This window comes from Leptosomus discolor, chromosome 2 (genome assembly GCF_034619465.1).
Source record: "Leptosomus discolor isolate bLepDis1 chromosome 2, bLepDis1.hap2, whole genome shotgun sequence".
Lineage (NCBI taxonomy): Eukaryota > Metazoa > Chordata > Aves > Leptosomiformes > Leptosomidae > Leptosomus > Leptosomus discolor.
Window position 1 is genome coordinate 125,952,481 of NC_141392.1, and position 23,863 is coordinate 125,976,343.

Consider the following 23,863-nt stretch of genomic DNA (forward strand, 5'->3'; position numbering starts at 1 on the left):
CACCTTTTAGTTCCCCTGAAAAGGGACTTTTTTAGCCTTTTCTCAGGAAAACCCAGCTTGTTTCTCCCCCTCCCTCACGCCGATGCTTTACCACCACCTAGCGCCTAAGGGGGCGCAAGGCCCGCAGTGTGCGCATGCGCAGTACGGCCATTCCCCCCCCCCCCCCCCGGGCGCCGGTCTCTTGTCGCTTTCCGGCCGACAGCGCGACGTTTTCACGACGGCGCGTGTGGAGGGGCGGCGTTGCTTCGCGGCAGGAGGTGCTGGGCCCGCGGGGGGGGTTGGCGGCAGCATGAAGCAGAAGAGGAAAGGTACCGGGGTCCGGGGGGGGGTGGGGGGGTGGCGGTACCCGGGGGGCGGCCCTGTCCCCTCTCCTCTCCCGGCAGCTGAGGGCGGCGGGGCAGCGCTTTGCGGCCTCCTCCAGCCCTGGGAACGGGGGGCGGCGGGGCTATGGGAAAGGTTTTACCCTCCTCCCCTTGTCCCGGGGGGATGGGGGGGAGGTTCTGCTGCCTTCCCCGGCCTCGTGTGTGTGTGTGTGTGTTTGTGAGAGCGGGCTGAGGGGCTTTGCCTTGTGTTTGGGCATGGCGGGGGGTGCTGTGGGGCAGGGCTCCTCCCCAGGCTTCCCCCGGCGGGGGGGTAGCGGGGCTTGACCACCTCCCCTGACGTTGTGAGTGTGGGTGTGGAGCGGGAAAACGAGGCAAGACCCTGCTCTGCCCCTTCCATGTTCTTTTGGAGGTGGGTGGAGGGCCAGCCCCGACCTCGTTTGGGGGTTGGAGGGACTTGGCTCCCCTCTGTGAGCTCCCCCGTCTTCTCTCTCCACTGTTGAACTGGGCGCTGTCGCTGGGAGACAGAGTCTTTTGCACCCGTGTGGGTGCTCGGGAATTTGCCTTCCTCCCGACCGGTTCCCTGGCTGTCAGACACAGAATGGGGTGCTGAGAATGAGGCGGTCTGGGTGTTTGCTGGGCTTTTCCCTCGTGGCAGAAAAAAAACTAGGGGAAGGATATGGGGCAGCCAAGATGATGCAGGGCACTTGGCTAACAGTGGCCTGGTATGTCCTCCAAAACTACCTACAGAGAGAGAATCATAGAATACCAGGTTGGAAGGGACCTCAAGGATCATCTAGTCCAACCTTTCAAGGTCAAAGTTTAGTTTAAATGATATGGCCCAGCACCCTGTCAAGCTGAGTCTTAAAACTGTCCAATGTAGGGAAATCCACCACTTCATTTGGGAGATTATTCCAATGTCTCATTGTCCTTGTGGTGAAAAAGTTTATTCTGGAGTGCAATCAGAGTGTTCCCAGGAGTAACTTGTACCCATCACCCCTTGTCTTTTCCATGTGACTCTTCCTAAAAAGGGAGTCTCCATCTTCTCGGTAGCCACCCTTTATGTACTGGTACATGATAAGGTCCCCCCTAAGCCTTCTCTTCTCAAGGCTGAACAAATCGAGTTTCCTCAGCCTTTCTTTATATGGCAGGTCTCCCAGTCCTCTGATCACCTTTGTGGCCCTCTTCTGGACCCTTTCCAGCTTGTCCACATCTCTTTTGTACAGCAGGGACCAAAACTGACCACAGTACTCCACGTGTGGTCTGACCAGCGCCGAGTAGAGCATGATAAGGAGTTCTTCATCTCTGCTGGTGATGCCCTTGTTAATGCAGCCCAGCATCCTGTTGGCTTTCTTTGCCGCTGCGCCATGCTGTTCCCTCACGTTGAGCTTGTCGTCCACCAAGGCCCCCGTGGGAGCATCTCTGCGGTGCTTCTGCCAGGCGGGTGTAGATGCTGCCGGATTTCACCGCAGCTGGCACCCCCAAAAACTCGTTGGGGCGGTTGTGCACCCTGCTGTGTCCCTGCTAGGGGGGTTTCAGAGAAGTTTGGTGCGTATCTTTGACTTCCCCAACACTTGCTGGTGTGGACAGAGCAGCATGAGGTGAAATACATGCACGTTGTTGATAGGAAGTGTGGCTGGATCTCTTAAGAGCAATGCCCCTCTTCTCCCAAAGCTGGTATGGAAGCAATGTGTAGGTCTATACAGTGCAGACCCTCATTGCAGCATGGGCTGGGTCTGTGAGGTGTGGTGGGGAAGCTTTGAGGCACTGGTAGCACTGCCTGGTGCAGCGACCCCTCTCTGTGCGGGAGGGGAGTTCACAGAGCTGCCCTCTGCAGTTGGCTTGCCCCGCTGTCCTCCTCACCACCGTGTTCTGTTCCTGGCCACGGGTACTGGTAGCACCAGGCTGTTCTACGAACCGTCTTTAACTTCCAGTGACTTTTAATTCTAGCTGTTGTGCTCTTGTTGACGAAAGGTCGCCATCACGACAAACTTATCTATACAATCACAGAGAAGCAGACACTTCTTTATGGCAGCACTGGGAGGCACGGGGAATGGCTCCACCTGATGTGCTTCAAAGTTACACAAAAAGTTCAGCATTTTGTATTCTTTTTCTGCAAAGTCACGATCTTTAACGTATTTTAACATCAGCGCGCATGTTATGCCCGCTGTTAATTTTGACATTTACAATGGTTGGTCCACCTATTAACTAACTTCATTAACATTCCTATACTAATATAATCATGGGTTATCTTACTGATCAAGATCTCTGATATACAAATTAGGATGGGGAGGAGGTGAGGATCTTCACCTTAACGTCCCTTAGTTTCTCTGCTTTCATCACGTAAGATAAGGGGACACACCAAGAATGTGCGCTTTCCCTCCCTGTCCCTGTCTCCCTGTTCTGTTCTGGACAATTTCAGAATTAGCTGCAGCTTTAGCTTTGACCTTCTTTGCAAGGCCTGCAGCTGTTGTCTCTTAGCATCAGTGAGCTTTTGTATATTTCTTACTGCCATGTAAACTAATATCATCAATACATAGCGTTAGTTATTCCTTAAAGCAAATAAGTCGTTCATTAAAAGCAGTTAGTTATCAATGAAAGTAATTATCTGTTCAGAATGCAAACTTGATTATAACACTCTGACATAACAAGGGTGGGGTTTGTCCTAGAGGAAAGCCACTGGCGTGAGGTGGTGGCTGGCATTTGTTGGGGGAGCGCTGCACTTCGGGAGCGGTAGCGCAAGTGGTGAATTTCCCTCTGCAGGCAACAGTTGTGGGAAATATTGGAACCGAATGGCAGAGCAGGGGCGCCTCGGTTGTCACAAGTGCTGGCTGTACACGTGGTTTGTTGTCCTGTTCTCGTTTCAGGAGACCTCAGCCATGCAGAGCTGATGGTGATGACGATAGCAGACATCATAAAGCAGTTAATTGAGGCTCATGAGCAGGGGAAAGATGTGAATCTGAACAAGTAAGTGGCTCTGGGGTGACACTGAGGAGCTGATCCACCAGTGCTGAACGTGTCCTGTGCAGTCTATTACGTTCAGGCTTTATTTTAAAATGTGTTATTTTCACAGGCTGCTCTCATTTCTCTCTGATAATAAAGACACCAAGATTTGTAAATTCTGTGGTGATTTGCTACTTCATTGGGAGTGCTCAGAGCACAAAATGGGCTGTGTTGGTGAAAAACTCTAGGAAACTTGTCATTGCCTTTTTGTGTTTCCACCTGTGTTCATCCTCCAGCAGTCCCAAAGTCAGTTCCATCAGGGAAAGGAGAGATTAATGCAGGGATAAAGTGTAAATCAGATTTTCTTAGCAATGTGTTAAAAATTAAGTTGTTGTTTACAGAAAGTGCTTCCTCCTTTACATATGTGGAGTAATAAAACCTGAATTTGTCCCACTGTTTCTATTTCATTTACATGATATAATAGTAAACTTTTTGCTGATGCTGGAAATAGAAATGAAGTCAGCTAGAGTGTGCGTGTGGAGGGGTTAATCACCTGGAAGACAAGAAAAAGAGTGAAATCGCTGAAAATGGGTAAGCCAGAGTCTGTGGGCAGCTTTCACAATGCTTTGCTCAAACCATATTTCGAAGAAAAATATACAGAAACAAAAAACAGCGGCAGTTGTCGCATGTCATCTTTCTTTGGAGTTTATTTTCAGTGTCTTAATACACAGTGCAGCTGTTGCAAGGAATTAGTTGTTAGGTAAGTTACCTGGGAAGGCAAATGGAGAGAAGCTGCCTGGATCTCTGTGTCACTGCCCAGTGATAGGATAGCACTGCTCTGGAATGTGGGTATGCAGGTCGGGATGGAGTCGTTAATTGGCGCTGATTGGCGTTAATTTCTGCTTTCAGGCTGAAAACCAAGACTTCAGCCAAGTATGGGCTGTCAGCGCAGCCGCGTTTGGTTGACATCATCGCCGCCGTTCCCCCGCAGTACCGCAAGGTGCTGGTGCCAAAGCTGAAGGCCAAGCCCATACGGACTGCTAGCGGGGTGAGCACCTACACCCTCCTCTCCAGCCACAATTCGGTTGTGTTTCCCTGTCCTGGTCTTTGAAAAGAATGAATGTCCAGAAGCTTTGCTGTAGATGCCCTGGCTGCGTGGCCAGCTTCCAGCTTGCCTTTCCTGTGACGTTGTGCCCCCAGGGCTGTTGTTTTCCAAACACCGGGGAGAAGTGAAAGGGGAGATTTTGTTTCAGAGCAGCATGTCCTGCTTTTGTTGTCGCTGTAGAAGCAGCGCGGCTTCTGCAGGCCCTCTCGGTGAACAGAGGTGAAACGTGTGTGTTTAACCCGTTTCTTGGCAAGGGAATTCAGGCTGAAAACAGTAGTAGAGGTACAGCTAACGTTTAGCTGTGTGTTTTTAAGCTTCCACATGAACATGAGGGAAAACTTCTTTACCCTGAGGGTGGCAGAGCACTGGAACAGGCTGCCCAGGGAGGCTGTGGAGTCTCCTTCCCTGGAGATATTCAAAATCTGCCTGGTGTGACCTGCTGTAGGTGACCCTGCTTTAGCAGGAGGGGTTGGACTAGATGATCTCCAGAGGTCCCTTTCCAACCCCAACCATTCTGTGCTTCCCTAGTGTATGTATACCATGCCTAAAGTCAAGTTAACAAAAAACCCAACCAACCAAAAAAAAGAAATAGAAACCAAAATCCAGGAAGTGTTCAATTTGTATCACTTAAAAAACCCAAACACCCCAAAATGCTCAAACAAAACCACAAAAAAACCTCCCACTCCCACAAAACCCTCTTAATTTCATTAATTTCTTTTTTTTTTTTCTGACTGTAGAATATTTCACTAAACTCTTACTCCAACCAGGATTTCTGAAAACTGGAAATTAGGTATTCTGAGCTGGGTTCCCCACATTAATGGACTCTAGAAAATCTTAGTGCATCGGTCTTTTCCTTTGGTCCTTTTTACAAGGGGACATGGTGCCTTACCTTGGGTTCGCAGTTAGGGTGTGAAGAGCAATTGGGAGATCAGCCAGGGGAGAAAGGTTTGGCTGGGGTGGAGGGAGGAAGCTATTTTTATTATCTTTATTTTATATCTTTTTGTTTCTCTTCATCTCTTCCCCCGTTTTCATCTTCCCAGCCATGCTTGGTGGCACGCTCCCACCCTTGCGCTGTCTTAAATGCACGTTAGGTGATCCTGGTGACTACCTGAATGCCAGCGTGCATCTCTTCAGCAGGGTGGTTAATCAGATTTGGTATAGGACACGTGGTTCTTTATAATAGACTGCCAGTTTATCCTGAGTTGTGAAAATATTAAACAATAAGATTCCTATTCCTTGATATATTTGTGATCTCCTTCAAGAGTTAACACTCAGCTATTCTAGGTGGCAGACTAAGCAGAAAACATCTTTAAATAGTCCCTCGCAGATGCAGATGTATATATAGCCTTCCAAGATGCGCTTTATTTCAGTAACTTCAGGAGCAATTACTATAATTTCTCTCCTCTAACTCTGCTTCTTACAGATTGCTGTCGTGGCTGTGATGTGTAAACCACACAGGTGTCCACACATTAACTTCACAGGCAACATATGTGTGTAAGTATGACAGCCTAGATGACCTAAGAGGACTGTTTTCCAGTATTTCTGTATAAATCTAATATTGCAGGAGCATTGTGCTGGGGACAGGTTCCTCTCTGCGCGAGCACAAAGTTGCAGATTGCTGGTACCTGCGTGTTGCACTAGAAAGTCTGCTTGTTACCAGTTTTTCTTCCAGGAGGAAACCTTTTTTTCTTTCATGGACCAAACCCAGCTTATCTTAGTAGATACACAGTTTTGTGAAGGGAGTAACCAGGAGGATACATTAAAGATCGAATGTAAGGGGTGTTTCTGTGTTAGGGTGCCTGTGGCTGGGTGTGGAAGCAGATTGGAGAAGAGTGTTGCAGAAAACAAACAGGGCCCAATCTGAGAAGTTTGAAAACGGCTGAACTGAGACACACACACCCCCCCCCCCCCCCCCCCCCGAGGAGGTGCAGGTGTTGTCTGCAAAGACTTGCTTGGTGTGACAGCCTGGCTCTGCAGTGAGACCACAGCACAGCGGAAGGGAAGGCCTCCAGCTGCCGAGAGCTTGTGCTGTTAAGGGGATAGTTTTTGAGTTAAATTTGAGTGGAGACACCCCCCCCCAGCTGGGTTTCCCTTGGACTGTGGTACCTCTGCTTGACTTGAGAGTCCGCAAACCTGAAATTCATCTTTTTTTTTTTTTTTCCCCTAACCGTGTCAGTTCATCTATTTCAAAACATTGCTTGTCCTCCCCACCTTGTCGCTCCTGAAACATCGCTGCGTTTCGCTACCAGCTGCCTAACAGCGAGTGAACTGGCTCTGTTCTTGGTTTTGCCTGAGCAGCTATTCTGTTTGAGGCGTTCCAGGTAATTACGTATGTGAAATGTCTCCGGTTGGATTGCACAACTTTCGCCAGCAAATTAAGTTGGCCGCGGTAATTTGGTAATTAATTTTGTAATGGTGACAGATGACTTGGGTTGAGTTTGCAGGGCAGGCGGTGAGGAAACGAATCGATTATACTGTGAGCCGAATGGGTCTGCTTTGACAGGGATGGCGTTCTCTTGGTGTCTGTGAGCCTGGGATCTGCACCGTGAGGAACAACCCGCCGACTGCTCCGTTTTCTCTTGGAGGTGCTCAGCGCCGGCAGCTGAAGCAGAAGGGCTGGCAGCCCTCCTGGCTCGGGGCATCTTGAAGGGCAGAATGGCTGTAGATCGGCCGTTACTCCCACAGCTCTCAAAAAGGAAGCTGAGGACCCTTCAGAATAAATTTATATCCCTTTTAATTACTGTCTGCCGCGCGCTGTTCCTCTCCTGGCTAGCAGTCACGCTGTGGCAGCCGCAAGCCTGGCTTGCTGTGTTTCAGACAAGCCTCGAGATGCAGGAACTGCAGTTTGATACAAACTGCCGTGCAGTTACCCGGAGTAGCTGGGCTGCGTTCAGTTGAAGTAGTCTTAGAATGCTGGATTTGTTAAATAACATGTTCCTGAGTTCAGAAAACAAATGTAAACGAACTTTCTCACCATCAAGATAATTAAATTCTATAAATTTCTGGAAGTGTAGATTGTGTAACAGGGTGAGACCTCTATTTTATGTCTTTCCATGCCGAACAAAAGACATATTTTACGTCAAATGAGATGGTGTTCTTGCCAGAATGGTGAAAAATATTTAAATAGTTTGATTGTAAAATTCCTTTAAAAAAATCTAATAATCTGCGTGTAACTATTACAAAACTGTATGGCAGCTCCCTAAAAGAATGCCACCTTCCAGAAATACATCTGTAGTACGTTTTGCTTCTAGTGAGCCTTATCAAGTTGTTTCATGTGGTTGCAGTCATTTGACAGGTTGGAACTGGTTTTTAACATCCCGTTTTCATTAAAATGAAATCAAACAACCGTTTCTCACCCTGTGCTTGGCCTTTGTAAACAGGCACAGGCTGGGCTCCTCTCAGCGTGGCTGGGTGTCGCAGCACTGCTGTCTTCAGCGTGGGCCTTGGGGGCTGTGCCTGTGTTTACGTCGGGTGAGGCAGAAGCACAGGAATTCATTTGTTCAGCCTGTGCTCTCAGCGGACCAGCCGTGAGCCAGCTTTAGTCTGGAAGCTGTATTGCAGCGCTGAGGTGCTGTAGTGCTTGAGCAAAGAAAGCCTTGCTTTTGTGAGTTGGGTTTTTCTCCTGAGCGCCAGGAGAGCAGCTGGCACGATGCTGCGGTGGGGCTGTCTTGAATTTGGATTTCCCCATTTTTCTGATGAGTTAGAGCAGCGTCTGCTCAGCCTGCACCCTCTCAGCCAGGTGGAGTCGCTGCAGTTGTATGAGTTTGACGCCCGTTTTCCGTCTTTTTATATTTGCAGATACTGCCCAGGTGGACCTGATTCTGATTTTGAATATTCAACACAGTCCTACACTGGATATGAGGTATGACTTCAGGCTGCCATAACGCGTTGCCTGCGCTCTCTAAACTTGGGTTGGGCTGCTCTTTGTTTCTCCAAATTCACTTGTGTTGCAAGAATAAAAAAAAAAACAAAACCAGACTTTGTGAACTTCGAGGTCTAAAGCAGCTCAAGTGTGGGACTGGAAATGCTTCTCCGTTATTGCAGCAGTTGTTTCTTTCTCCTCCCCTTGCTGCCGTTTGTGCTGTTACCCGTGCAGGACGCTGTAGAGCAGCGGTGAGCAACGTGTGGTTCTGAGCAGGGCAGGGCAGCGTCGTGGCTGTACCCCGCGGCTCGCTGGTGTGGGAGCAGCCGTTAAATCCGAACCTCCAGCTGGGGCAAGCGATGAGCGAGGGCGAGGAGTGGAAGGTGGCGTTGCTGTCTCCCATGGGACGCTGCTGCACGCAGCGTGGTGAAGCGAGTGCACGCTGCGATTCCCACAGCAGTTGTCAGTCCGTGTCGGAATTTTCCTAACGGAAGACTCTGGCAGAAAGAGATGGTTTTGCTTGTGGCTCAATGTGGGTTTAAGGGAAAGGGACAGAGGAGGCAGAGCCAGCTTCCTCAGAGCTGCCCAGCGGAAAGATGAGAGGCAATAAACGTGAGTTAGAATGTGGAAAGTTGTGCCTTAATGTAAGAAAAGAAAGTTTTAACGTGACGTCTGAGTAGGGATCACAAGAGGTTTTGGGAACTCTGTTCTTAAAGGTAGTCAGACACTGACTGGACACGGCCCTGAGCATCCATCCTGTCCTAACTGGTCCTGTTTTCAGTCCTGTCCAAGCTATGGGACCCTGTGGGTTAACAAAGGTCAAGCTCTGGAAAAAAGCCCGCTATTTAGCTGCTAGTGCCTCTGAAATTACACTCGTGCCCTTTTATGTCTCTGTATCCACAGTGGAGTCTTGCTAAATATGTGTATTTCTGAACTAGTGCTCTCCTGTTGTCTGGAGAAAGTTTAACGGCAGAAGATCTTGTTGTGACTAAATTATTGTCACTGGGTTTAACAAAACAGCTCCTAGCTATAGTACAGATGTAGAGGAGCAAAATGAGGTAAAATACAAGCTGGATTAATTTGGTAAAGAGTGACGCAGCATCCTTTTAGTATGGATTTTGTCTGTTGTTACCCGCCTCTCGGTGACTTGAAGCTTGTCCCGTCAGTGCAAAGTAGGAAAATCTTTGTGTATATGTGAAACTGCTTTATAATTGGTGTTGTTTTGGATATGTTGTATTCATTTTTTGGTACTAACAGCGTGTGGGAGTTGTGCATGATGGAAAGAGTCCTCATCCTTTAGAGCTTTTAATATAACAGATAGGAAATGCCAAATGAATCCAGGATACACAAGATACTTGAGACCGTTATCTTAGAGTATTATTAATAGGCTTACATCAGCTAGTAATATAAAAGTTGTTAGGGATTTCAATTGAAAGAATAGATTTGGCTTAAGGAATATTTGGAATTTAGACTGAGCTCTAGAGGATGCTGCTTGGAGAACTGTTGTGCAAGTGAAGAGAATCTGAAATCAGCAGGGCAGAAAAAGTGGTATTTTGAAAAACATTTTGTCTGTGATTTTTTGCAGTGTTTTTTGTGACTTGCTACAGAGATTCTTTACAATCCTGTTGTAATGCACTAAGAATTCGAAAAATTGTGTCATTCTTTTTATGTCATTTTTCTGTCTTTTTAACTCAGAACAAAAATGTGGGGTTTTTGAAATTTAAAAAAAATTAAGGAGCCAAATTCGTATTTACAATTGAATGGACTCTGTGGTTGTGAATTTGAAGACTTTAGGGTCAATTAGGATTTGAAGACTTCTGTTTCAGTGCTAAAAGTTGTCTTTTGGTGTTTTTTCACTGTGTTCTTTTTTTTTAAAAAGAAAAAAGTTTCCAAAATTAATCTCCTTGTGTTTTTTAGCCAACGTCCATGAGGGCCATTCGGGCCAGATACGACCCCTATCTCCAGACAAGACACAGAGTGGAACAGGTGAATTTTCACAGTGAAAGGAGAATGTATCGTGGTTGTGATGGAAATAATGAGAATGCTTTTAATTGCCGGGACTGGTGGGCTGAAAGGGTTGTGACCAGCAGTGCTGAGTCCGGCTGGAGGCCGGTCTCTGGTGATATGTAACCCAGCTGTCCATGTTGGGGCCAGTAGTGTTTAACCTCTATGTAAATGACCTGGGTGTTGGGACAGAGCACACTGCCAGCAAGTTTGTGGATGATGTAGAGTTGGAAGGAGTGAGTAATAGACCAGAAGATCATGCTGTCATTCAGAGAGACCTGGACAGGCTGGAGAAATGGGCTGGCAGGAACCTCTTGAAGTTCAGCCAAGGGAAATGCCAAGTCCTGCTTCTGGGGAGGAGCAGCCCCGGGCACTAGTACGTGCTGGGGGACGACCAGCTGGAAAGCAGCTTGATAGAAAAGGACCTGGGGAGGGTTACTGGTGGACACCCAAGTTGACCATGAGCAGCGTTGTGCCCTTGAGGCAAAGAAGACCAGCAGCCTCCTGGGCTGCAGTAGGAAGTGTGTTGCGGCCATGTTAAGGGAGGAGATTCTTCCTCTCACCTCGATACTCCTGAGGCTTCACCTGGAGAGCTGTGTCCAGTTCTGGGCTCCCCAGAAGAAGACAGACATGAACATGTGGAGCAAGTCTAGCAAAAGGCCGCTAAGATGATGAAGGCACTGGAGCATCTGAAGAGATGCTGAGAGAGCCAAGACTGTTTAGGCTTGGCAAGAGAAGGCTTGGGGGGACCTTACCAATGTGTATAAATACCTGGTGGTAGGCTGCGAAGAAAACAGAGCCAGGCTCTTCTCAGTGGTGCCCAGTGACAGGACAGGCCCTGATGCAATGGGCACCAAGTGAAACATGAGAAATTCCAGCTGAACATCGGTTCCTAACCACAAGGGTGACCGAGCACTGGACCAGGTTGGCCAGAGAGGGTGTTCAGTCTCCGGCCTTTGAGACACTCCAAGCCTGTTTGGACACAGCGTCAAACAAACTGCTGTAGCTGGTGCTGCTTTGAGAAGAGAGAGTGGGCTAGGTGATCTCCAGAGGTCCCTTCCAACCTCAGCTTTTCATGATTCCATAGTTCTACATTAGCCTGACTGGATCCCTGTAGAAAAATTATTTTTAGACCTTTTACTTGTCTGTCATTTCCGTTAGTTTTGAACCTCTTATCTGCTCTGAACATGACCCAATTACTAGTAGGAGATCCTGTTACAGCAAAATTGTACCGAACTTCGGTGGCAGTTGCTAGTTTGTGATAATTATTTGCATGGAGAATTTAGTACTCAAATAGCGGCTTTCCTACCAAAATGATAATTTTTTAGTTTCTTTACTGGAGAGTTAGAAGATCTGAAGAGTTTCTCAGTCCTGTTCTGCTTTGACTGGTTTCCTGTTTATCTCCAAATCCATTGGAAAACTCTACATGGGTTCAGTGTAGTCCTTTTCTCCCACAAGTTTGTGGGGAAAGTCAGTTCTCCATGGATTGAAGCAGATGCAAGGAAACTTTTCCTACTGGCCGTATCTAGGCTAGCTTCAAACTGGAACCAGTGTACTGCCACCAGCAAGATGCTAGGCTCAAGTAATTCTGCTTTGTCGAGGAAACCTGTTATGCTGGGTTCAATGGCTGTGCAGTAGAAAAATAACTTTTGAGGGTTTTTTTTGGGGGTGGGGGGGTGGGAATGTCTTAAGAAATCCATACGAAAGTTTTAATGGTTTGTCATTCTTAAAAGATAACGACAACTAAAGAAGGAAACGCAGTGTAAGAACATCAGGGTTTTCAGAGAAGTCTTCTCTACGTCCCTGATTGGTAATTTTTGCCTGGCGCTTTTAACTCTACAGCTGAAGCAGTTGGGCCACAGCGTGGATAAAGTAGAGTTTATTGTGATGGGTGGAACGTTCATGGCCCTGCCTGAAGACTACAGGGATTACTTCATCAGGAACCTTCACGATGCCTTGTCGGGTCACACTTCCAATAACGTAGCGGAGGCCGTCAGGTAAGCGTCTTGGTTTTCCTTAATGTAATTGTTTAGAAGTGGCCTTTAACTGGTGTCAGAACAGAAAATATTGAAGACAAAGAAGTTTTTGCAAGGCAACGTTTATCCAAGTGTGTATTTACCACAGAATAGCTCAACTTGCAGCATTGCTGCGTACTGCGTAGCACCAGCAGGAGACGGGGCCGTGGTTTATCTATTTTCTCACGTAGGAAACGCTAAGCTGCTTCTAATTTCTTGGCATTCCATCTGGACTTCTACCTTTTATGCCTCATCACCTTGATTTGGAGTTGTGACGAATCACATTGCCGTGGGATTTATTTCCTTTAGCTGGGAAGGGGAACTGATCCTGCCTTGGAGGGAGGCCAGACGTCAGCTCCCATAAGGGATGACTCACCCCCGAGAGCGTCAGCGCTCAGGAGCTCCGAGCCCCTTGCAGGCTCAAATGCAGTTACCCTTGTAGTATTTTGGTGTGATGGGGAGATGCTCCTCTTCTCATTTTGCAGCTGATGAACCAAAAATCAGAGGCCGATTTATTTACGTGTGCTTTGTGTCATTGAATATGTAACTTTTCAGTGGATTTTGCAGTATAAAACAGAAGGAAAAATGAGAGATTTGACATTTTGGAGCTGTTAAAACTAGGTGAGCGTCCCTGCTGACAGTTTAGTTTGCTACTTTGTCATCATTCAGTGCAGTGGATTTTCCTTGACAACATTATCATCCACTACAGAAAGCGGTTTCAAAAGCTGGGTAGGACTAGCCCTTGCCTAGTGCCTACCTTTGTATTTTAAAGCTGTAAATTCATTTGGTTTTCCTCTGGAGGGCAGCAAACGCTTCTGCTGGTTTTCTTTGGGTTTTTTTCTTGTCATTCAAAGACCAGACAAGTGCTACGCTGCTCTCTTCACGTGAATTTTATCAAGATAAAATAACGGACAAATTGGGAAAATAATTTCTTTTCTTTTGCTCTAGTGCCCTGGTTGTGAGCACTGAAGGGCGCAGCTCAGGGTGGAAGACGGGTGATGTTTGCAGGTTGTCTACTCAAATGAATGCTGTGCTCATCCCTACGTCAGGTGGTTCAGGATGTGGTTATTCCGTTGGTTTTTTTTTCTGCTACAGGTGTCGAACTGTTTTTATTGGACCTAAAATTGTTTTTCGAGTAGCCTGTCCTTTGCTTTGCAGATTGAGGAGACTATTTATGACACAGACCGTGTGACCGAGTAATTTTAAGCGCGTGCAAAAGCGTAGTGGCTCTGAAGTCAGACCTGCAGGCACGCAGGTCGAGCAATGTGAGAAAACCTGCACTAACAACGTGTGGGTTTTTTCCAGCAGATAAATAAAGGTTTATATTTTTAACATAAGACTCATGGTAAATGCTTAGTAGATGGAGGTATGTGGGAGTTATTCAAGTTGCGCTTCCTAAATATTCTAGAGGCGAGAAAATTGGGTTCAAGATGAATCAGACTTTTTACTTTCTGTGCTTCTTGCGTTTAGCTGTTGTACTGTGTCACTGCAGAACTGTTTTGAGGTGGTCAATGACACTTGAAATAACCAGTCAAGGTTGAATTTATTTCTCTTTGTACATGAGGATTCGGCCCTTCTCCCTCACTACTTCCATGCAAGGAGGCCATGCCATGTGGGGAATACTGACAGTATTTTACTTGGTTTTGTATTGATTGTGGGCAGTGGGTTCACCAGTAACCTGGGATCTGGTCTCTCTCACCCCTTACTTTGATTGGGATTATGGTAGCCCTGAAATTTTTCTTCCTTGTGCAAATCATCACTTTAGATTTTGTACAATGATTCCCTAATGGGGAAGGAGACCTTCAGGCAAGGTGCTTTCTTCAAAGTCCTTCTGAGCATGACCTTCAGTTAAGCCAGTGGAGCATCCAACTGTGAACACAGGCTTTTTTTCCCCTTTTGTCCAGTCATTTCTTTACCTTGTCCTAAACTTGAGCTCTGCTTCGGTGTCCCACGCTGTCTTTCCAGTGATGGTGATACGCTGACCTACATGGTCTGAACCGTGCAGCACTGAAGGCCTCGTCAATCTGACATCCTCCTCTTGATGTAATTTTGAATTTTTTTCGTATAATGCTTGGTCTTGATCAGCCCACTGCAGTTTCTGCTCCCAGTTAATCTGATGCAAAGGATGTGACTGTGCAGTTGCAGCAGAACAGCATGACCGTAGCCCGCCATGGAGGTATGTGCTGTTCCTCACCAGGAACCAACACTGCAAGGCTGACTGAGGAAATAAGTCCTCAAACTGTGTTGGCCCTTGGTCTCCAGCTGACATTCTGAGCTGGCTTCTGGCTTTCTTGCAGATAAAGAGCCTTATGGTAAATCCAACCTCGTGGTAAATCACAAAGCTGCAAACCCAGCGGTGCCTAGAGGAGAGAGATGATGTGGGGCTGGGAGTGATCTGTCTCAGGGAAGTGGGGCACTGCTCTAGCCAGCTGTTGCTGAATAAGTAAGTCTGAAACTGTGGCTTTAGAGTCAGTGGAGAGAGCGGGGTCTTCATGGGATGGCTCAGAGCAGCTAAGCTAGGTTGCTGCTTTAGACCATTTCCAGGTAAACTGGGCGTCTAACTTTGGAGCTGTGAAGAACTCCATTTATACCTGTATTTATGAAGCGGTAGGAGATCCTTTTGGTATTAGTGGACCTCAAGTGAGTTAAGATTTTTGATTTTTATGGCTGCATGGAGAAAACATGAGTGTAGAAGTGACTGTATTTACATACATGAACTTGCCAACCAAAAGTGTCATTTTTAAAAGAATAAACTGCTAAACTTTTGTAGCGACTGTTGCGAGTGGAAGAAGGAAATGGCTTCCCTGAGAAAACGTTGCTGGTGTTTAATATTTCTGTAGCACCTCCCTGTTGAGGTAATAAACACTTTTTAGACTGTTCAGACAGAAGTCTTTGCTTGAGGTGCTTTGGTATGCTTGAGAAATAAGTTGGCCAAGGAATGAGTAAAGAATTGCAGAGCCAGAGGGGATCTTTGTTTTGTAGAGAGTGTGCAACAAGACTGAGAAGTTTTAATTTTTCTCTGTTGGGAACACCACTTAGGAGATTTCAGTGCACTTCTGAATGCCTGTCAAGCAAGGTTGTGGACTTGGTGATAAGCTTCCCTTCTTTAGGAGATTTGTAATTACTGCCAAAGAATCGCTATGAGACAGGTAAGTGGTGTTCCCTGGGGCTCAGTATTGGGACCAGTTCTGTTTAATGTCCTTGTCAATGATCTGGATGAGGGGATCGAGTGCTCCCTCAGTGAGTTTGCAGATGATGCTCAATTGGGTGGGAGTGTTGATCTGCTGGAGGGCAGAGAGGCTCTGCAGAGGGGCCTGGCCAGGCTGCATCGATGGGCCGAGGCCAATGCCATGAGGTTCAACCAGGCCAAGTGCTGGGTCCTGCCCTTGGGTCACACCAACCCCCCGCAGCGCTGCAGGCTGGGGAGGAGCGGCTGGAAAGTGCCCGGCAGGAAAGGCCCTGGGGGTGCTGGTCGGCAGCCGGCTGGACATGAGCCAGCAGTGTGCCCAGGTGGGCAAGAAGGCCAACAGCCTCCTGGCCTGTATCAGCCATGGGGTGGCCAGCAGGAGCAGGGAGGGGATCGTGCCCCTGGGCTCGGCACTGGTGAGGCCATCCCTCGAATCCTGGGGGCAGTTTTGGGCCCCTCCCTGCCAGAAGGACCTTGAGGGGCTGGAGCGTGTCCAGAGAAGGGCAGCGAAGGTGGGGAAGGGTCTGGAGAACAGGTCTGGTGAGGAGCGGCTGAGGGAGCTGGGGGTGTTCAGCCTGGAGAAGAGGAGGCTGAGGGGAGACCTGATTGCTCTCTGCAGCTGCCTGAGAGGGGCTTGGAGCGAGGTGGGGTCGGTCTCTTCTCCCAAGGAACAAGCGACAGGACGAGAGGAAACAGCCTCAAGTAGCACCAGGGGAGGTTTAGATTGGACATGAGGAAGAATTTCTTCACTGAAAGGGCTGTCAAGCACTGGAACAGGCTGCCCAGGGAGGTGGTGGAGTCACCATCCTTGGAGGTATCTGAAAGACGTGTAGAGGTGGCGCTTGGGGACGTGGTTTAGTGGTGGAGTTGGCAGTGTTAGGTCAACGGTTGGACTCTATGTTCTTAAAGGTCTTTTCCAACCTAGACACTCCTATGATTCTATATTTTTTCTTTTTGTACACTAGAGGAACACATCTTTCTCTGGTTCCCATCAAGCCAAACCGTTGACTTGATTGCAGCTGCCTTTGCTCTTCCGTGGGGACGATGAACCAAGAAGGTATACAATACACATGCAAATGAGAATTGCTGCTCCCCATCATTTTACTCCTCTCACCTGACCCATGAGTCATTAGAGGTGCTGGGCATATTTAACTGCCACCGTGACTCACCACTTAACTCCAGGGGCTGAGCACCTCATCTCTGAGCCAGGATCCGACTTCTAATTAGTGAATGAGGCCAAACGAGAACTTGCCTGTGTTGAGAAAGGCAGGTGTTAGAAAGGTCCCCCCGAAGCTACGCGCCCATGCGGCTCCTTGGACTGCGACATCGAGCCGGGCTTCTCTTACTGTATTTAAAAACGCACAGGAATTATTTTTATGATTTTATTTTAACAGTATCATGCGTTGTCTGATGTTCAATCTGGTTGTAAAGCACGTTGTCAGTGGCTAAGTCAGGAAGGGATAAAATTGCGGGAACCTCGTGTTCTGCAGTACAAGTATCTTGCGTACCTGCTATTTATGCGACAATATTCAGGCGCACAGCGCCTAGTCTAGTAACTACTTCCATAATAGGTCTGTAATCCAAGGCTGGTTTGGCTTCACATCCACTCATCAGTCAGTGGTCTCTAAAAAGTCTCATTGTCCACTCGCATGAGGCCCAGAAGTTGCAGAAGTGAGTCCTGTCGGCTGTGTTTGATTCCTTGTGGAGATGGATGACACCATGAGACTGCCTTTTTCTGAGGTTTGTCGTCAGCTGCTTTTGCCGAGAGTCCTTTTGGGTTTTCGCCATTAGCTGTGTCTTCTGCTGAGCTGGTGAGCAGGCAGCAACGCTTCCCGCTGCCACAAACATTTTTATTCTGCAGGAGGAAATTTCCTTTCAGTATCCCAAAAGCCGTATCGATCTTCTGGCAAGCGGTAAGCTGATAGATCCAGCTACTTTAGGGCCTTCGCTGAAAGAGGAGACACAGGTTTTAAATAACCACTGCCTGGATTTAGGGCAGTTTAAGACCTCTTCGCCCACCTGAGGAAGAGAAAAACTTGGTAGTTTCAGCAGCAGTTGGTTTGCTATGTGGAGCTCCTGACACCTTTTAAAACCCAGCTGGAAATCGCTCTTTTTGAGCATGCCAGATCAGAGTAAGCCATGAAAAATGTGGTTTGTGTGGTTATTGGGTGATGTGTTTTCTGGAAAGATGGTTATATTCTTTTCTCAAATACCCACGTTAGGTCTCGTGTATCAGTAATTCTTCTAATAGAAGCTGATTAGAAGAGTAGAAGAACCTAAAAGAACAAGGAATATAGTGATCATGAAGGTTGACAACGGAGCACCTCCTAGTTTTGCTTTTCAATAGTAAGGAATGAACCTGCTTTCAAAAGGTCGCCCCTTGTTGTCAAAATTGTTATAAATTTTCCAAATGAGACTTTGGGAGTTTTGTTAGAAGGTGTAGCTTTCTGCAGGTGAGTCTAGTCTTGCTGCTGCTGGTGATTTTACCAAATTTAGCCTGGCTACTTGACTTTTAGGGCACAGACCCTCCGTGGAGCTCTGTGGGGTGACGAGTGGGTGTCTTATGCCTGTGCTGTTGCAGCTGGTTTTGCGTGTGCGTTTCTCTGGCCCCGCTTGGGAGTAATTCTGTGAATCTCAAGGAAAGAGGTTTGAGCAAACGTGCTTTACGTCGCGGTGAGTATAGGGAAAGATGCTCCCCTACAGTTCGGATGGCTCCATTGACATATGGTCGCTTGTTACACTAATGTATCTTAATTGTGCTTTCTGAGTACTGATGGTGACTCTAGCAAAAATAACCGAGGGCTTTGACTCACTAGCACCAGTGATTCATGCTGGGGCGATTTAAGAGGTTACTGTTCTCCTTTTATCTACCTTGACCCTCTGCTTGAGGTTACCACTTCCAAAACAGGCAGCTAAACGTCGTCGTCCACCCTTCAGCTGCCGGAGTTCAACCTGTGGCAAATGAATATCATCTGGAACGAATAGCGGTTTAAGAAGATAGGCTACTTCTTTGGCTGCGGGGCGCCCAGCCTGTTAAATTGCCCCGCTACAAATTGCCAGAATTTGATAGTCAGATCTCACCTCTTGACTTGCCATAATGAGTAGGTGCTGTGACAGGTAGGCTCTCGAAGCTCTAGCAGCTCCAGCACAAACCACTGTAATTGCCAGCTTAAGCTCCTATTCTAGCAGTAATTTGGGCAACCGAGGTGTGTGGGTACTTATCTGGTTCTGCATCCCCTCCTGTGCAGGCAGCAGCTTCTGGCAGAGAGGGAAGTGAATAGCAGGAGGCAGCAACATTGCAAATTGCTGTGGCTGTATCCATCAGAGCTTGTCTGTCAAATCCCTCGGGGCATCTGACTGGGCAGTGATTTTTTTTCTGTGCCTCTGTGCCAGGCAGGAGATAACTGGCTATTGTTTTAGTGCCAGATCATTTACAACAGAGGTTCTGCCTAAATTTCCTTTTGTTCCCAGAGCTTTGGAGACTCGTTCCCAACGTTCTGGAGAAGCAGACAGATTTTCTTTGTTCCCAGCTTTGGATGCGACTCTGCCGTGGTGCGGGAGCTATGTCTGCCGCGAAAACCTGCTTGTTGCTGAGTGTTTACCCCTAAATGCCTTCAGGGTGGAGGACGTCTTTCCGGATGGTGGACTTTGAGGAAATTTGCCCCAAAGCTGGCTTGGCCTTTGTTGGCATCCCGTTACTTTACGTTGCTTATTTTCTACTGCAGGATCCCACTTTTAGCTGCTGAACTGTGTGTTATTTCGAATGTACATAAGTGAAAGTCATTTCATCAGATCCTAATCTTGTTATGGGTAGCTGTTCATCTTTTGTTCCTCCTGCAGCTATGGAAAGTGATTGCCTATCCAGTTATCTGTCCTGTTCAGTATTTCCACAGCATTTTCTCCTGCATTTAAAATACTCAGGTTTGTGACTGAACGGGGACAACTAGGGAAGGTAGATATGAGGAAGCCATACTCATGTTTTTGTGCATGTGCAACAGCAGATCTGGTATTAGGTGACTTTAGGTTTTCTGAAGTGGAACCAAATATATCTTTCTCAAAGGTTTACAACGTAGTAGTGTTTATTCATAACAGAAATTTGAGCTACACCAAATTTAGCAATATTTGTAAATGTTATTGATCCAAAGGCATTTATTATTATTTATTTTGGTCATCCAAAGGTATTTTATCCTACACTGGTGCAAAGGATGATGGCCCTAGCGGTCATGACATTGTCAAAGCTAAATAATGAATTTCAGTCCCTTTTTTTTGTACGTTTTCAGCAAATTGCTGCTGAACACCTGCCAAAGGGAATACTTTTCTCATTTTTGCTGCTTCGCTGCTGTGCGTGTGTAATTTGGCAAGCACGACAAGTTCTCCGGTGACCTGCACTAAAACGTTAATGCTAGGATGGGATCCGAGTGGTCAGCTGGGATTGGTAACTGGAGGTGGAGTTTTATTCATGGCTTGGTCACCTCTATGAATGTAAACCTGGGTCGATTATTATAGGGTTCTAGTTCAAATTGTGCTGGTGATGCTAAGGTAATGTCACGAAGAGACGGTGTGGCACGTACTAAATAAGCTTTCTGGGTTAATTTCCTCCCTGACACAAGTATTACACCACCCTGTGTGCTACAGAAGCATTGCCGTGGTTGCTGTTGTATTCTGATTTTCCAAGCGGGCAAAAGGTCAAACATTAGCGATTACTTTGAGCTCCATAAGGATGCGGGCGATCCTGGACTGATACTCCCATGGCCTGGAGAGCTAACGTGGGACCTGCACTACCTTTTTTCCTACTTTCAGCAGAGATTGCTTTCCAGCCTAAATTAAAATGGGCTGGTAAACTAGTGAGATGCAGTTTATAGTTCCCTCAGCTGTGCTCTGCTTGCCTCATTGATGTTGTAAACTGAGATCTACTGCCTTTCGACAGCGCTAAATTAATTTGAAAGAAAAGCCATTTTCTAGTAACACGGTGGGTGCAGTAGGCATGCAAAAAAAAAAAAAAAGTTTAATTTTCATACTTTTATGGAAGGGCGTCAAGAAGTGGTTTTCCTTGCGACTATTTCGCCAACGCTTAGTAGGCAGAGCAGAGGCTGTTTGCTTTTGAAATACATCTTTCCGCAATGTGCTGCGGCTAATGTGCCCTGGGACTCTGTGGCCCATCAGTTGGTGAAGTCAAGTGCTCAGAAGCTGGGAACTGGCAGAGCTGGGGGTGTTTGTGCAGCCTTAATTTGGTCACCCTCTGTCTGGGCCTTGGATTATATGATTATCTAGATTTTTCTCTTTCTGCGAGACCTTTGCCTGTGTTCGCCTCCAGATACAGACTGTGTGCTGCTCTAAAAATTCAAAAATTATTGGGAAGGGCCTTTGTTCCTTCAAAAGAAATAAGATTCACCTTTTCTCTGACACCTCTGAGGTGAGATGTGGGTGCAGCTTGTGGGTTAAGACAGCTCAATTCACATGTTTCTGTGTGCCTGATCTCCCCTTCCAGCCGGTGGAGATGTAGTCAGCAGAGCCCAGAGAGGGATCCAGCTCACACTGAAGCAGGCGCCCGTGCTGGATCTGCATCACTCTCTGGGCTCTGATGAACGGGCATGGGAGACGAGAACCCCAGCCCAACGTAGGTGTTTGCATCCGTGAGCTGGATCCTGCACCAAGAGTCTTGGCTCCTTGCAGGCTCGGGCAGGAGTTGTTTCCTTCTTCATCTCTGACTTCTGACTCCTTGAGCTCGTGCCAGTTTTTGATGCAGTGTATCTGTTTGCTGGATACTCCTATTCCTTCCAGCGTTGGTTCTTGGTCCCATTCTCTTTTCCAGGTCTATGTTTTTCCCCACCTCTAGGAAGACACAAGTGGTCACTCACCTTTGCTTGTGCTCTCTTTCTCTGTTCTGTCTCCCATCTCGTGTATTTGTCTCCTGTAAGCCCAGCATGCCATTCGCAACGGGGAGTAGCTGTTTGGCTTTTCTCCTTATCAGTGGAGCTGGGAGAACTTGCTCCTTGGGACGGACGTATCTTCACTGGAGTTGCGCGGGACATCTGTGCCTGGGGAGGACGCAGTTTTAAGCTCTGGTAGCAGCTAAAAGCCGAAATACTTTTCCAAAGCGATGAGCTCCATCGCCATGAAAAGTTGAGTAGCTGTTGGCACCTTAGTCGGAGCTACGACGGCCGGCAAACGGAGCCGGCGGAATGGCACCATCCGTTCTTGTAGTCTGCTGCAGCAAGCCCCTTCCTGAACATGGGGGTTTACAAGCACGGAGAAGACAAGCGTGTGTGTGTTTTTGTAGCCCTTTTTTTGAAAGCAGTCATATTGCATCTTTATAGGTTGTTGAGGGAGTTGCTTTGGCAAGAGAAGAAGATTAGCTAAACCATAGCTTTTCACTGGCAGTTTTGGCTGATGACTGCTTTTTATTAGCTCTGTTTATAATTTTATTGATACGACGTCTTTGTTTCCTCAAAGCAGCAATCAAGCTGTTTTTCCTTCCTCAAGCTAAGTGTTTATATCCAAGTGTCAGATGGGGACGGGATGAATTCTGGTTGATAGGCACGAACTACAAAGCAAGGTCTGTACTGGACGCCGTCTTTATGCAACAGCAGCTTTCTGGGCATTGAGTTGTCGGAACTATATGCAGCACTGCAACAGCAGAAGTGGTTATTTTCCTCAATAACAGCTAGGATGAGGTTGTTACTAAGAGTATGCAACTTTCCCTAGGCTACAGTGAGTCAATATCAGAACTGAAATTGGAACTAGGGCTTTTTTTTTTTAATACATATAAGTCTCACCTAGTGCCGTCTCTCTCATCAGCTGTAGGAAGAAAAACTTGAACTTCAGTTTAGATTTAATAAAAGAGACTGTTGTGTCATTTCTTTCATAATTTTAGGTAGGAGGATTTTTTTCTCCCAAATCCCTTTTTTAGCCTGCATCTATAACTATCTATTGACTATTTCGTGGTAAACTGTCTATACATTGTGACCCAATCATTGATCATATTGATTTGGCAGCAGACATTTAAATTGTTGTGCTTTCAAGTCTCCCTGAACTAAATGGCACAGCAAAGATGGGAGAAATCAAGGACAAATCTCGGGCATCTCCTCGTGCGAGTTTTGTAACAGTCTGTTCCGCTGTATGTGGCAGGCTGACGAGCTGCTTCCACTTCGGTGTCACTGCGGTGACGTGGTTTGTTGTTCATGGGATGTGTTATCTGCTTCTGTACACTTGGATAAAAAGAGAAAGGGATGTGGAGTAAAACCTGTCCTGCGGGAATAGCTGATATCGATCGCCTGGTAGAGGTGGAATTTAACTAAAGGTCAAATAAAATTGTACTGGGATCCACATAAGGGACAGCCGAAATGGGACTAAGAGCTATTTCTTTTTAGATTTCATATTACTTGGTGAAAAGATACCAGAAAGGCAAAATTGACCAAAGTGAAATATTAACCAGCCTACAGCCTTCTGCTTTTCTCCCCTCGAAGTTCTGTGCAGGTTAAGGCCACCGTGCCGCACAGAACTGATGCTCAAAGCAAAGAGTAGGGCTCTGCATTTGGTGTTCATCCCCGATTACTGGACAGAAATTCCCAAATTGTTACTGAGAAATGCGTTTGATTCTTTCTAAAACTACATAGCTTCCAGTGTCTCCAATTTTCTCTCGTTGTGCTGAGCATAGTTTTTTTTTCCCCAAGCTTTTCTTCTGCACCATAAACTGACAAATGGTTTTGAAAATAATACTGTTTGGGGTTGATAACCCTCATGCATGGGCTTTTTTCCCGCTTCAGGAGTGACCTGTGTGGTTTTGGTAGCCTGGGAGGGTATGTAATTACTTGGAAACTGTTTTCTTGTGTTAAACAGGAGAGGAGCTGCTGTTCGGCACAGGAAGTCTTGCCCTCTTGTAGCGAGCCCAGAGCTTCGTGGTGCCTTCAAGCTTCTAGTCACCAGAACCACTTCTTTATTTGCAGTTTTATCAGGTCTTTCAGATGACACCCGTGGCTTCTTTTCTTTGATTTGTCATTTTCAAATGGTATCAGTGGCAATTAAAGGAGATAAACATCTGCACAAGTCTCCTGGGAGCAGTGATGGGAGTTTTAGAATGGCTGGTTGAGCATGTAGGCAACCAAGTTACTGTTTCATCCCCGTGTGGCTCATTGATCTGCTTGTCTTGGCTGCTGAAAACCCAAGCTGGAATGATCACCGTGGTGTGTTGGACTAACTGCATCTTCCACGTGTAAGAGGTATAGGTTGTTTTGTGGGGTTTTTACTGGCACCTGTATGTAAGTCTGAAATTTAAAGAGCCTAGCTTGTGGTGAAGGGAACTGTGTCCACTCCTCGTCTAGTAGACTGAGTATGGGCTTAGGAAGAGGACGTTTTACAAGCACTTGATGTAGTTCCTTCTTTTAGACATCTTGGAAAAAGTTGTGTTTTGCTGATGTGTTGGACCTC

General features: G+C 46.9%; 1 protein-coding gene across 2 annotated transcripts in view; it reads left to right on the top strand.

Moving 5' to 3' along the window:
- Positions 1 to 283: 283 nt before the first annotated feature.
- Positions 284 to 23,863, top strand: part of ELP3 (elongator acetyltransferase complex subunit 3) — a 94,132-nt gene continuing 70,552 nt past the window's right edge. The window contains exons 1-7 of one of the 2 annotated variants that reach the window (XM_086461702.1): positions 284 to 308; positions 3,188 to 3,287; positions 4,173 to 4,311; positions 5,792 to 5,862; positions 8,167 to 8,230; positions 10,148 to 10,216; positions 12,077 to 12,231. In XM_086461702.1, coding sequence (XP_086317828.1) covers positions 290 to 308; positions 3,188 to 3,287; positions 4,173 to 4,311; positions 5,792 to 5,862; positions 8,167 to 8,230; positions 10,148 to 10,216; positions 12,077 to 12,231 — 617 coding nt within the window. In that variant the 5' untranslated portion in view covers positions 284 to 289. The remainder of the gene's footprint in view (positions 309 to 3,187; positions 3,288 to 4,172; positions 4,312 to 5,791; positions 5,863 to 8,166; positions 8,231 to 10,147; positions 10,217 to 12,076; positions 12,232 to 23,863) is intronic. The other variant, XM_086461703.1, reaches the window with a different exon arrangement.